The 13,904-nt window shown below is 44.6% G+C and overlaps 1 protein-coding gene across 1 annotated transcript; it reads left to right on the top strand.

Moving 5' to 3' along the window:
* Window positions 1–8,072: 8,072 nt before the first annotated feature.
* LOC125508677 (cytochrome P450 90A4) lies at window positions 8,073–11,254 on the top strand. Its single transcript, XM_048673444.1, has 7 exons — window positions 8,073–8,905; window positions 9,006–9,284; window positions 9,956–10,042; window positions 10,173–10,251; window positions 10,375–10,481; window positions 10,617–10,753; window positions 10,883–11,254. The coding sequence occupies exons 1-7, from the start codon at window positions 8,195–8,197 to the stop codon at window positions 10,980–10,982; spliced, it is 1,500 nt and encodes a 499-aa protein (XP_048529401.1). The 5' UTR covers window positions 8,073–8,194; the 3' UTR covers window positions 10,983–11,254.
* Window positions 11,255–13,904: the final 2,650 nt, after the last annotated feature.

Below are 13,904 nucleotides of genomic sequence, written 5' to 3'. Positions count from 1 at the left end.
TGGAACAAAAATTTTACCACGGCATGTTGATGCTGCTCCATGATAGCATGCCAAGTTTCATGAATTTCGGACGAATATTGGATTTACTAGAATTACAAAAGCAAGTACGTCGACGTTTGCCGGAGAGCCACGGTGCCGTGGTGTTCGAATTTCATTCCCATTTCTTGCATGGGAGATAAGCATAAACCCATGGACACATATATGATTTTACAACCCATGTTGGTGCACCGGAGCATTGCATGTAGTTTAACTTTGAATTGTGCGCCTGAAATGGCTAGAAAACCAATTTAATGTATAAAATGTTCTACGAACCCTGAATAATTCCAATTCTTTTATGACACACATATAGTTTCATGTTCACTCCAGATAAAAGGTCTAGCAATTCAAACACCGTCCATTGCCGTTGTGACCCATTATGTAATTCATTTCAAGATGAAAAATCAAGTAGATCGCACACAGTTTATTATCACCAACCATGTGAGATGCAACACAAAATATCCTGGAGCATCGTTGGTGTATAGTACGCCTATAGCTTACGCGAGAAGGTGCGTCGGCTACAATCCACAGCCGACGTCTCAAACACACTGGCTTGCTCCCCAAATATCATTTCACTGTTCAATCATCATCGGTGAAAGATGGGCACGTGGACCCGTATCGTGAGGGCAACTTCGGTGGCCCACTCCGGCGAGAGCGCGACCACAGCTGCCATACGCGTGCTAACAAGGTGCATGAGCGCGGCCGCAATTTGCGACCGGGCGACCATGGCAGCCCAAACGGCACTGTTGCTTCTCAGGTGGTGGCGGCAACATCTGGCTCGGGGATAACAACTGTCGAGAGCGGCACAACAGCTGTCCGTTCCGCAGCGGTGGCCTTAGCCCTAATGGAGGCCGCCCACGCCCAGCTCCTGGCGGTCACCGCACAAATCGAACGAAGCTTTTCCAACAATGGTCGGCAACCCACGGCCAAAGAGCTAGCAATCACCGAGAGCGTTCGAGCAGCCGCTCGTTCCTCTGTTGCATACCTTGCGACGTCGGAGCCCGTCCAAGCCCTGATCATGTTCGCCCACACACAGCTCGTGGCGGCCTTTTCCAAAGAGATGGCGGACGCGGATGGCGAGATGCTTGCCGAGTATGGTGCGATGGATGCCATGGAGCCCCTTCCCCAGGAGACCGTCGGGCGCGAGTTGGACGTGGAGAAGGCAGCGGAGATTGACGAGCACCAGCCGTAGTAGTACTCTTTGTTTTGTTTAATTAAGAGCGTCGATATTTAATTTGTTAGAGTAATGTTTAGGTCAGCTAGCTCTATTTAATTGTTGAACTTGCTCGATTAAGAAGTTAGTCTCCTTTGTGTACCCAAATTATGCAATGACGTGGATGACTACTGTAACCATGGAAATTTGAACCAAAATTTTTGACGTTCAAACTCATCACACATGGGTTAAGCTATCAGAACCATTTGTGATGTTCACATATCGTACACAATTTTGAATAAGGGACCGTGTCTGATGACACTTTGCGCGCCAGTTTTTTCGCTGAAGCGATTCCAATTTTTTGGCTTCTGCAGAAATATCTACCTCCCCGCCCCCTCCCCCTTACCAAAAGCCACATTTCCCCTGTTTCTGCCTTCCTTTCCAAGTTGAAACCTTCACTCCTTGCTTACAGCGCCGCCTCCTCGTCGGCGACCCTCCTTCATGCTGCTCGACCTCGTCTATCTAGGCAGGTAATCCACACCCGACCCCCATCCTCCTCCTCCTTCCACATCCCACATGCCCCGACCGCCGGCGCGAGCGTGACACCTTCCACCCAAATCACCGTCCCCTCCACGAAATAAGCACGGCCTTAAGCCATGGTGCACGCATTATAGCTAGGATCGCAAGGAGCAGTTGGTAGCGGAGAAGCAAATCACGGCCGCACGCGCGGATGAGGTCGTGATGGCTCCCATTCGTGCTGACCCCCAGATCTTGAAGGAGCACCTTGCCATTTGCTAGCTACGCCGGTTAAGCATGCTCGGTTTACCCGTTGCATGTGCTGCTCCCGCCTTTCCTTCACAAATTCTAGTGAATTGTGCTATCTAATTTTACCATGCAATCTGTTGCTCTAGTGTATATGTTCTATATGTCGTGCAGTGTGGTGCTCACTTATTAACTATTTAATTAGTTGTTGTCTTCATTTAACTGTTTGGTTCAATTCTGCAAATGTGATGCTCAATTCTTCAGGCTGCAATTTTGTATTGTCTTCCATGTGAGAAATAAATCGAATTTATCTTTACAAAATACATGAGAAACGAATACAATTTCTATATTTCCAAGTTGTCAGGCATGCTTGGTTTGGTTATACATTCTGCAATGTGGTGCTCAGTTAACGTTTGGTTCATTTGTGTTGTGGTGTTTAGTTAACTGTTTGGTTCAATTCTCCAATGCGATGTTCAAATAGTTGTGGGTGCATTCTATTATTGTATACCATGTGAGGAATAAATTGAATTTGGCTGTAGTAAATACTTAACCTGATGACTAACTACCTTATATGTGTTGCAGGGAAACAATGGAAAGCACTGAGGTTTACAATCAAGGTTAGCACGTGCACGGTCCGTTGTCTAATAGCACATTATTATGCAATTGCAGGAACCATTCTAATATTTTGGTTTTTAACAATTTGGTCTTGCACATGTAGGTCCTGTTGTCGGAGGTTTTGACCCACTGTTCGACCCTTCTTGCATATGGGGAAATGAGTTGTCCATGAATATCAATCAAGTCAAGAAACTCAGAAAGATTGTTAGGATAAAGAAATTAGCAACAAAAAACAATAAGATCTTTGTCTGCACAATGAAGAAGACATCAGTTCACTACAAGATGGTTTTTTTATTCCTTTGCCCCATTTCCAATATAGAGAAGATATTTATGCACATCCTTGTTTTCAGGCCTTTCCAAAGCAGTTCACTGATGATTACCTCTCAACCCATCTCTATGGTCAGGAGGCGAGGAAGGTTTTCATACAACACACACGGTTCAATATTGAAGTGTTCCTGAAGAGGATGAAGGACGGACGGTCAATCATCCACATACACTGGCCTAAAATTGCAAAGACCTTCAACATGAATGAAGGCTCAATATTCGCCTTCCGCTTCAGCAGTTTTCCAGATGAGATGCATCTGTCTATATACCGTCTATGATGCTAATTTCAAAAGGTTCTACATGTTGCATGTGAAAATTGGTGCTGGTGTAGTTGTGTAATGGGGTAGCTAAGTGCTGAAGCTATATCATGTTGTACTCTGATGTATTTAAATTATGAAATTCTACTTTCTTAATATGGAAATGAAATATATTACGTGCTTAATATGAATGTCAATTAGATTAATAAATGGATTATTAATAATAGGGCAATTAGCTTGCTAATGGCGAATTAGTCTGCTAATTGGGTTTTGCTATTGCAAACGGTTGTTGAAAAAATACCGTGGGCGATGATCTCAGGCAACATACACAGTTTCTAGGAATAAATCGTGTTGGATCAATGAACAATCACACACGACTTTCTCTTGAAAATTGTTTGCGTTAGGCCACCTTGCGCAAATGTTTACCACATAAAAACTGTGTGTGATGGATAACATTTGCCACACAGTTTCTTCTATGGACCGTGTGTGATACATTCAATAACGCAAATGATTTAACGGGAAAAATTGTGTGTGATGTGCCTGTGAACGGAAATGTTTTCCTTGGAGCGACTGTGTGGGATGTACTTGCGACCGAAAACAATTTTGCCGTATAATTGTATTTTTAGCTCTACTGTACGTATTTCCGTATTTGAGCGCTCGCCGGTCGCACACGACCTCATTTTGCCGAGCGTGTGTGCCAGGAGGGCATATCCCCGATGCTTTCTAGGTCGTGTGGGAAGGACCCCCTATCACCCACACTCACTTGGTGACGGTTCCAAATGTCGCCGCGGAAAGGGGTTAAAAACCGTTTGTATAGGACTGACGCGTACCAGTGTTGGTTTTACATGACACAAGTGAAACGTCACAAAATAGCGCACGTTTTGTAGTGACCTCTCTGGTGGTGTCGTGTGCCGCTCGTGCGCCCTCTTACCCTCCTCGTATGAGGGTATTACCATGAGGGTCCTCCCTGTGCGCGCGGTGGGACGTGGCCGTCGTGCACCGCGATTTAGAAGGTGCCTCCCTCACCTCCGCCTGGGTTTAGTTCAGGGTCAGTTGTGATGAGGGGAGTGTGGCGGCGCAGCGATAGCAACCGCGTCGCAAGGCGCTACGAGAGACGCCGGGGTGAGACTAGAGGCTATCCGCTTCCACGAGTTCCACCAGTTCTCAAACCCAGGGCCCTACGTGGGGGTTTTCCTCCAAGGGCACTGGGGGCACAGGAGGAAAGAGCGCATGAATTGCAAGGTTGATGCTAGGCCCGGCTCATCGAAGACCAAGCGACAGTGTACTGGTCACCAATCTCGCTCTGGCTCCTGATGCCTTGCTAGTCCACCCTAGGATCGAACGTTGTCGGGATCGCCGCCTAGACCCTCCTGTGTGGGTCCTCCCTGTCCTTCGATGGTGTGTGCTGTTGTCCCATGGGAGATGGCATGGGGGCACCTTCCATTGCCATGCTTGCTTGGGGACGATCAGATGTCGATGGATCTAACTATGATGGGCATCGCTATCGCGGCGCATGCTTCTTACGGGCCAGCATGCACATCGGAGATGACCGGAGCCTTAAGCCCTCACCAGACACACTAGATGTTGAACGGTGATTGTTGATATTAGAGCTAAGTCGCAACTTCTACATTGTTCGGCCAAGGGTTCAAACTCCACACACACGACAAGCAATTTACCCAAATTTAGGCCACCACGATGGTGTGATACTCTACTCATGTTTTTACTGTTTTTCGTATATCAATTTCTCGCGACCCCTCTTTGCAAATGCTCCTCCTCTTTTATACCCCGGGTCGTAGTTGACTTCTACCTCGAATCTGCGTGACACTGCCAACTTGAATTGTAGGTATCCATTGTTGATGATGAAAGGGTGTGCCCCATGTTGCTCGCATATTGCCCATCGTCATCGGCCACACCATGGCCTGGCGACATTGCACCTCATGTATGGGTGCCACCTTTGGGCACGTCGTGTCTTGGAGCGCCCGGGGAGTACCACATACTCTGTACTGGCCCTTCGGGAGGTCCTCAGGGATCCCAAGGACCAGTCACGGATGCCCCAACCTGATCCCAAATGCACCCCTTGAACGGGGCACCCTAGCGCACCCGTCCATCGAGGTGACCTTTGTCTTATCACTGGAAAACCTGGTGCCCGCTCCCATCGGGGACATGAATTCTGCGCGAGCAACTGGCCCGCCCAAACAGCGTGCTTATGCGAGAGAACTAGGTGACCCCCCTTCCCTGTATCACTGACAGCTACCCATTATAAAAGTAGTAACTTAGACTAGTAACATGTGCTACTTGTGAGCCACGTTGAGTTTTCCCCGAAGAGGAGGGGATGATGTAGTACAGTAGAGATGAGTATTTCCCTCAATTATGAAACCAAGATTATCAATCCAGTAGAAGAATCACACAACAACTCGTTAGCAGAACCTGCACGCGAAATAACAAATCCTTGCACCCAACGCGAACAAGTGGTTGCCAATCCCTTGGCGGTTATTTGTAAGATTAAATGTATGGTGATAGATAGATAGATCAAACAAAAATAAATAATAAAATAAATAAAGTAAAATTGCAGGAAGGTATTTTTAGGATTTTTAATATATGAAGAAAGTATACCCGGGGGTCATAGTTTTCACTAGAGGCTTCTCTCTTGAAAATAGAATACGGTGGGTAAACAAAGTACTGTTGGGCAATTGATAGAAAAGTAAATAATTATGACGATATCCAAGGCAATGATCATATATAGGCATCATATTCGAGACAAGTAGACCAACTCCTGCCTGCATCTATAGTATTAAGTTCATAAAGAACGGAGTAACGCCTTAAATAAGATGACATGATGTAGACAAGATAAACGCACTTATGAATAAACCCCATCTTTTTACCCTTAATAGGAATGATACATACGTGTCATGCCCCCTTCTATCACTGGGATTGAGCACCGCAAGATCGAACCCATTACAAAGCACATCTCCCATTGCAAGATAAATCAATCTAGTTGGCCAAGCCAAATCAATAGATCGAAGAGAAATACGAAGCTATAGTAATCATGCATAAAAGAGTTTAGAGAAAACTCAAATAATATTCATGGATAGATCTAATTATAAACTCACAATTCATCGGATCCCAACAAACGCACCGCAAAAAGTGATTACATCAGATAGAACTCCAAGAACATCAAGGAGAACATTTTATTGAAGATCAAATAGATAGAAGAAGCCATCTAGCTACTAACTATGGACTCGTAGGTCTGTGGTAAACTACTCACACATCATTGAAAGGACATCAAGGTTCATGTAGAGCCCCTCCGCGATCGAATCCCCCTCCGACAGAGTGCCGAAAAAGGCCTCCAGATGGGATCTCTCGAGAACAGGAACTTGTGGCGGAGAAAAAGTATTTCGTGGACTCCTCTGTTGGTTTTCAGATTTTAGAAAATTTATAGAGGCGGAGTTAGGTCAAACGGGAGCCACATGGGCCCCACAAGCCACCAAGGCGCGCCCTGGTGCCTCGTGGTCCACTGCTCCATCTGCTCGTCCCCTCCCGAAGCTTCCATGGTCTCTTATGTCCAGAAAAAAATCACCAAAAAGTTTCGGGACATTTGCACTTCGTTTGATACTCATATTCTGAAAAGCAAAAACAGGGAAAAAACAACAACTGACACTGGGCACTAAGTTAATAGGCTAGTCTCAAAAAATGATCTATAATTACTTGTAAATGTATATAAAACATTCAAGATTAATAATATAACAGCATGGAACAAAAAAATATAAATACATTGAAGACATATCAAAATATTACTAGTCCAAGTTACTAACCACTATGACCAGCCTAAATTTTTGTTGACAAATACCAATCCGAGAAATCCGCTAGAGTCACGCCAACATGGATCACAATTTCATATGTACTCTCTCGGTTCACTATTATAAGATGTTTTAACTTTTCTAAATCGAATATATAAAAATGTATTTAGTGTTTGTTCATTCATTTCAGTCAGTATGTAGTTCATATTCAAATAGCCTAAACATCTTATAATACTTATAATATACTATCTAATTGTCTGTGCGTTGCAACGGACGCATAATATTCTAGTGGCTCAACACTAATTATATTCGACAGATCCCTTGCATCCACCATATTCTAGATTTGGTAAGTTTTAATTTGATTTGAATATAGGTAGTAGAATGTAGGGATAGTTTTGATTTGGTTGATATTTTGGTGAGATTTAATTTCATATGAATATAGGTAGCAGAATGTAAGGATAGTTTTGATTTGGTTGATATTTTGGTGAGATTTAATTTGATATGGGTATGCATAGGGAAAGTAAATATGTTTTTGATTTAGTTGAGATTTTTGAAAGATACGATTTGATTTGATTTCATTGAGTTAATGTAAGATGTGATTTTGAGAACGTACCGATTTGGATAAAATCTTATACTCCCTCCGTTCCTAGATATTGTCTTTATAAAGATTTCAACAAGTGATTACATACGGAGCAAAATAAGTGAATCTATACTCTAAAATATGTCTATATACATCCATATATTGTAGTTCATTTGAAATCTTTAAAAAAACAAATATTTATGAACGGAGGGAGTAATTTTTTTAAAGTAATAGAGATTGAGATAGAGATATAGATTTTCAAGCGGCAGAGATAGAGATAGAGGTTTTTAAGCGGTGGAGGTAGAAGCAATGAATGGAGGGAGTAGCTGAGATTCACAAGAAGGATCCGGACATTAAATAAAGATTTGAAAAATAAATAAATAGCATTTCATTTGTTTTTACAACAAAATCTTTCTAGCACATCCTTTGTCCCCAGCAACATGGCCACAGTGCACACACATTCCCTTTTGGACCAGAGCACACACTCTTTCTATCCATTAATTAACACTCGACGCCTTTTCTCAAGCTCTCATCTCCAAACTTTTTATTTAAACCCACCTAGAAAAGCGAAGCCCCCCAAACATCCCTCCTCTCCTCTGCCTCTCGCAGAGTCACCAATCTCACTCCCCCACCCAACCAAAAGCCAAAACGCACACCGCCACGGCGAGCTATGGACGCCGGCGCGCTCCAGCTCGCCGCCGCCGCCGTTGCCATCGTCGTCGTCGCCGCGTTGGTATGCAGATGGTTCCTTGTGGCGTGCGCGGTCGGGGTCCGGAAGCAGAGACCGCGGCTCCCGCCGGGCAGCACGGGGCTGCCCCTGATCGGCGAGACGCTGCGGCTGATCTCTGCATACAAGACGCCCAACCCGGAGCCCTTCATTGACGAGCGCGTGGCGCGGCACGGGGGCGTCTTCACCACCCACATCTTCGGCGAGCGCACCGTCTTCTCCGCCGACCCGGCCTTCAACCGCCTCCTCCTCGCCGCCGAGGGCCGCGCCGTGAGCTGCAGCTACCCTTCCTCCATCACCACGCTCCTCGGCGCGCACTCCCTGCTCCTCAAACGGGGCACCGCCCACAAGCGCCTCCACTCGCTCACCCTCACCCGCCTCGGGCGCCCCGCCTCGCAGCCCCTGCTCGCGCACATCGAGCGCCTCGTGCTCGCCACCATGCGCCAGTGGGAGCCCACCGCCACCGTGCGTCTCCTCGACGAGGCAAAGAAGATCACCTTCAACCTCACCGTCAAGCAGCTCGTCAGCATCGAGCCCGGGCCATGGACCGAGAGCCTCCGCCGCGAATACGTCAAGCTCATCGATGGCTTCTTCTCCATCCCCTTCCCTTTCGCCTCATTCCTCCCCTTCACCACCTACGGCCAGGCCCTCAAGGTGTTTACCCTTTTGCCTCAGCCCTTCCCCTTCCCCTTCCCCTTCGTATGGACATTGTGTTCCGTAACTGATTTATATTCTATTATCAAATTTGCTCTAGTCGAGGAAGAAGGTGGCCGGAGCGTTGAGGGAGGTAATAAGGAAGAGGATGGAGGAGAGAGGAGAGGAGAATGGGGTCAAGGAGGAGATGGACGGAAAGAGGGAGAAGAAGGACATGGTGGAGGAGCTTCTTGAGGCGGAGGGTGGGAGCTTCTCGGAGGAGGAGATGGTGGACTTCTGCCTGTCCCTGCTTGTTGCTGGGTACGAGACCACCTCCGTCCTCATGACGGTGGCCGTCAAGTTCCTCACCGAGACGCCGGCGGCGCTGGCACAGCTCAAGGTATGGAATGAATCATGAGGATTTGTTTGGTAAATTGTCAATTCTTGTGCACGTGTGGTAGTGCGTACTGTCAAATAAGGTCGGACACTAGCTAGGATTGGTCAACCGATTTCATAATATCTTATTATAATTGGGAGTTAGGTTAGGTAAACCTTTTCGATGTGTGCATCAACTGATGCAGAGGCTATTGTTTGCTCTTGTCCAAGAGAAAATTTGCTGTGCCGGCAAGTACAGTTTTGTTAATTCAGATAGTAGTTTGTTAACTAAAAGACTATTGTTTACGTTTGTAGCGATCTGTTAGCATCTTGGTTTCAGACACGGGTGATGTTGACTGATTCTTTTATCTGCTTGTAACCTAAGAAGAATGGATCTGCTATGAACACAAATCCTACCGACTTCTTCCAAAAGCATGTTTGCTCTTTTTCTTCTTTTGTTTACTCGTACTAGACTAAATTTATCAACATAAGCAAAAACTGAGAATCCTTACCACAAAGCCAGGAACCGTAGTTAGATTGAATATGTGAACCTCTTTTCAGCCGATGTTGTTTTCAGTAAACTTATACATATGCTTTTATATCGTTGCTTCTATTGATATTCTGTGTCGATATAGGTGCAATTAATGCAGATGTCTTGCTGATTCGTTAATATGAAATGTCTTGCTGATTTTACAGGAAGAGCATGAAAATATGACAAAGATGAAAGGTGAAAATCAACCCCTAGAGTGGGTCGATTACAAGTCAATGACCTTCACCCAAAGTGTAATGATTTCAATGCCCCCATATTTCTTAAAGTTGATCCACATATCATACATACCGCCGCATTTGTTGACAATAACATCTAAGCTCACTGGGATTTTTCACATCATAATAAAGAATGCCACTTTCACAGGTGATCAATGAGACACTTCGTGTGGCTAACATAATCGGTGGGGTATTCAGGCGAGCAAACACTGATATTCATTTTAAAGGTACTTCAGTAAATCCACACTTCTTTGTCGAAAAAGTAAATCCACACTTAAGTATTCAAAACCTTTTGATCAGGAATACTCCCTAGTGTGTGTAACATTTGTTTTTATTCATCATTCTATTAGGTTACACTATCCCGAAGGGCTGCAAAATATTTGCTTCGTTCCGAGCTGTGCACCTCAACAATGAACACTATGAGAATGCCCGGACGTTTGACCCATGGAGATGGCAGGTACCCTTTACGGTGCTGTTGGTCAACGTATTCTGTTATATCTTGGCTTATGCTAGTAGAAAAGTAAAGTAAATGCCTGCATAAGGGTACTATTTTGTGGTACCATGTACTGTACTAACTTTGTTGCTGGTGCAGAGCAACAACAAACTTCAGAACGAGGTAGGGGCCAACTTATTTACTCCCTTTGGCGGTGGACCTCGGTTGTGCCCTGGCTACGAGCTCGCTCGGGTTGTCATCTCTGTTTTCCTCCATCATCTTGTACTGCGCTTTAGGTAATCCATCATCTCCATCTTCAGTTCGAGTTTCTACATTGTTTGTGGCTATACGATCTAGATGTTCTGCAATTGAAATTCCAAACTAAGATGCCGCTTTGATTTCTTCTTTGTGCATAAATTTGGCAGCTGGGAAGCGGCTGAGGAAGATAGGCTCGTCTTCTTCCCCACCACTCGAACCCTCAAAGGATATCCGATCAATCTCAGGCGGCGATCGGAGTCTGTTTGACGACCTCACATTGGTCTTGGGCTGCTCTATCTTGAAAGCGAAATTAAACATAGATGAAGGAAGAGAAAGGAAATCGGGTAAAATAGCTAGTAGTCTACTTTTGTTCCTTTGTGTGTATCATTTGTAACCTGGTATTTACACAACAGCAAAGTTGTGCTGCTTGTAAAATGTGTGGCCTGAACAGTTGGTGTGTACCGGTTACAAGTGACATTTTGTCGCGTTCCCTATTTGGATATATCCCAAACTTATGAGGATGCGTCGTACTATTATCAGCAAGATGCGTCGTACTATTATCAGCAAGATGCGTTGCTAAGAAACGAGAGGATACGGCCGTCTCCTCCTAAAACACTCTTGAGGTATCGATCCTTGTCAAACATGTCTCTGTCAGCTTATGCTTATCACTGACTGCCCATAGTGCTTGTTTCGGAATGAACTGTTCTTAGTACACAATTTATTCATTTATTACACACGTACGCACAAGCACATCCGAACAGCATGGTTGATTTTTTCTGTTTACTCGGCAGTCGCTTTTAGAAACACCGATTACACGCACACTTGCACCACACTCACTAACAAGATTCAAAATTGACAATCGCCTTTCACTGAAAAAATAAACATCACCTTCCGCTGAAAAAAAATAATCTGTATTAATAATAATAAGGTACTAAAGCGTCAAATCTGAGGTATGATCACCTGTGGGCTGCACATAAGAGTATCACTAACAATGCCGGTCTATTCTGCTAATATTAGTAGAATAACTATTCTGATAACACTTTCGAACTGCATGCTCAACGCAAGTGCACGTCATTGTTTGAATCAAATGTACTGCAGTACTCACGCGAGTGAATTTCTCGTTGCAAAAAACTACACGCTGTGTTTTTTGATACCTTTTTTGCTCTAATTTTTTAACCATTTGTCAGAATGAGGCGTGTAATATACCGTTGAGAAGCATGGATTAGGCGCTACTTCGCTATGTTGAACACTTTTTGAGATTCCGCATGGTTTAAGAGCAGTTTTGAAAATGATGCGGCCCATGACGAATGACAGTGAGTGTTTTTCGTGTTTTTTTCAAAACCACTTATCGGAATAAAGCAAATGATACACCGTTGAAAAGATATCGTCGAGGTGCATCTTTTTCATATCTATTACTTTCTCTAATTCGTTATGGTTTAAGAGCAGTTTTAAATTTATTAAATTGCGGAATTCTGTTTTTCAATTACTTTTGCAAATTTCGTACTGTTTTTGCTTCAATTTTTGAACCGTTTGTCGAAACGAGGCGTATGATAAGCCGTTGGAAAGCTACGGACGAGGCGCTACTTTCATATGTTAAAATGGTTTTAAGATTCCTTACGGTTTTTAGTTAATTTTGAAAATCGTGCAGCTGACGACGAGAGGCAGCAACCGTTTTTCGCGAAATTTTATAAACCGCTGGTCGGAATGATTCAAATTATATGCCGTTGGAAAGAGATTGATAAAGCGCAACCTTTTTATGTAGAACACTCTCTGTGATTCCTTACGGTTTAAGAGCAATTTTGATTGTAACAAAATGCGGACACTTTGTTTTTTTGCGACACTAAAATCGTCGTAAGTATTGCATCAGACAGAAAACCGCATTGCTTTAGACGGAAATTCGCACTACATTAGACGATCAAGTGAACTTCATGGTTTCTTTTGTCGAACGTAAATTTTTCTCCGACGAGTTTTTTTGTTTGTCTTTTCTTTCAATTTTTTTGTGAAACGAGAGTGGACCGCAAAGAGGAGGCAAGTGAACCGCGACATATATCGAAGTGAACCACATTACTACCTTGTTGTTTCACTAAAAAAATCACACTTTCATGTTGAGCGCAAGTGAACATCACCACTCTTGAAAGTAAACCACATCCAAGGACCAAACGCACTGCAGGTGTTGATTTAGTCGACTGAATTTTTGGAACGCATGGAATAAATTGCACTTCATAAATAAGGGTAATGAAACATATTCCTTTTACACAAACTGAATGCACTTCATACATGTGGGTAATGGAACATATTCTTTTTACACAAACTGAGTGCACTTCGTACATACAGGTAATGAAACCGCTGGGTCGACTGTAGTGAACTGCAATTTTTTTAAAATTTTGAATAAGTTTTTGTCTTTCATTTTTTTTCTCCTCCACAACCAAGTGGACTGCTCCATCTTTTTTTACAAGGCGAATTGTTGAGGTTTCTAATAGTACTGCACTGCATAACCATTTTTTGAAAAGGCAAAATAAAAATGAACTGCATCAAAACTTCACAGCAAAATTGAGTGCCATTTTTTTGTTAACCGCAATGGTCAACCAGCACAAGGGGCAACGGACTGCACCAGCCAGTTGCGAGAACCTCACGCGCACACCAAAGTAAAATGCAGAATGCATGCCGCACACATCTGCACTGCAGCATCGCATGGCCGGAATCGTACTAGATGCGCATCGTCCTCTCACGTGCTTGCCTACTGCACCGACGACCCAACCGAGCTGCAACGAGAGACAACGTGCACTGCTCGACATCAGGTGGAGAACAACCCACACCTGCACACCCCGACTGAACTTCAAGCTCATGGGGGCTGAGGAGGAGGTCGGGGGCGCCGACGAGGAGGAAGATGGGGTGGAGGAGGTGTCGTCAATGAGGGAGCACGCAGGCGGCGGGCGTGCTAGGCCACGCCGGAGAAAGATTGCGGGGAGAACTGGTTTCGCGGCGCGTCGCCGAGTGAGGGAGTCCTGGATTAGGGGGTGTCCGGATAGCCGGACTATACCTTCGGTCGGACTCCTAGACTATGAAGATACAAGATTGAAGATTTCGTCCCGTGTCCGGAAGGGACTTTCCTTGGCGTGGAAGGCAAGCTTGGCGATACGGATATGTAGATCTCCTACCATTGTAACCGACTCTGTGTAACCCTAGCCC

The sequence above is a fragment of the Triticum urartu genome, chromosome 5, assembly GCF_003073215.2.
Source record: "Triticum urartu cultivar G1812 chromosome 5, Tu2.1, whole genome shotgun sequence".
Lineage (NCBI taxonomy): Eukaryota > Viridiplantae > Streptophyta > Magnoliopsida > Poales > Poaceae > Triticum > Triticum urartu.
Note: the sequence above shows the minus strand (reverse complement) of the source record. Positions and strands in the feature narration are given on the sequence as shown.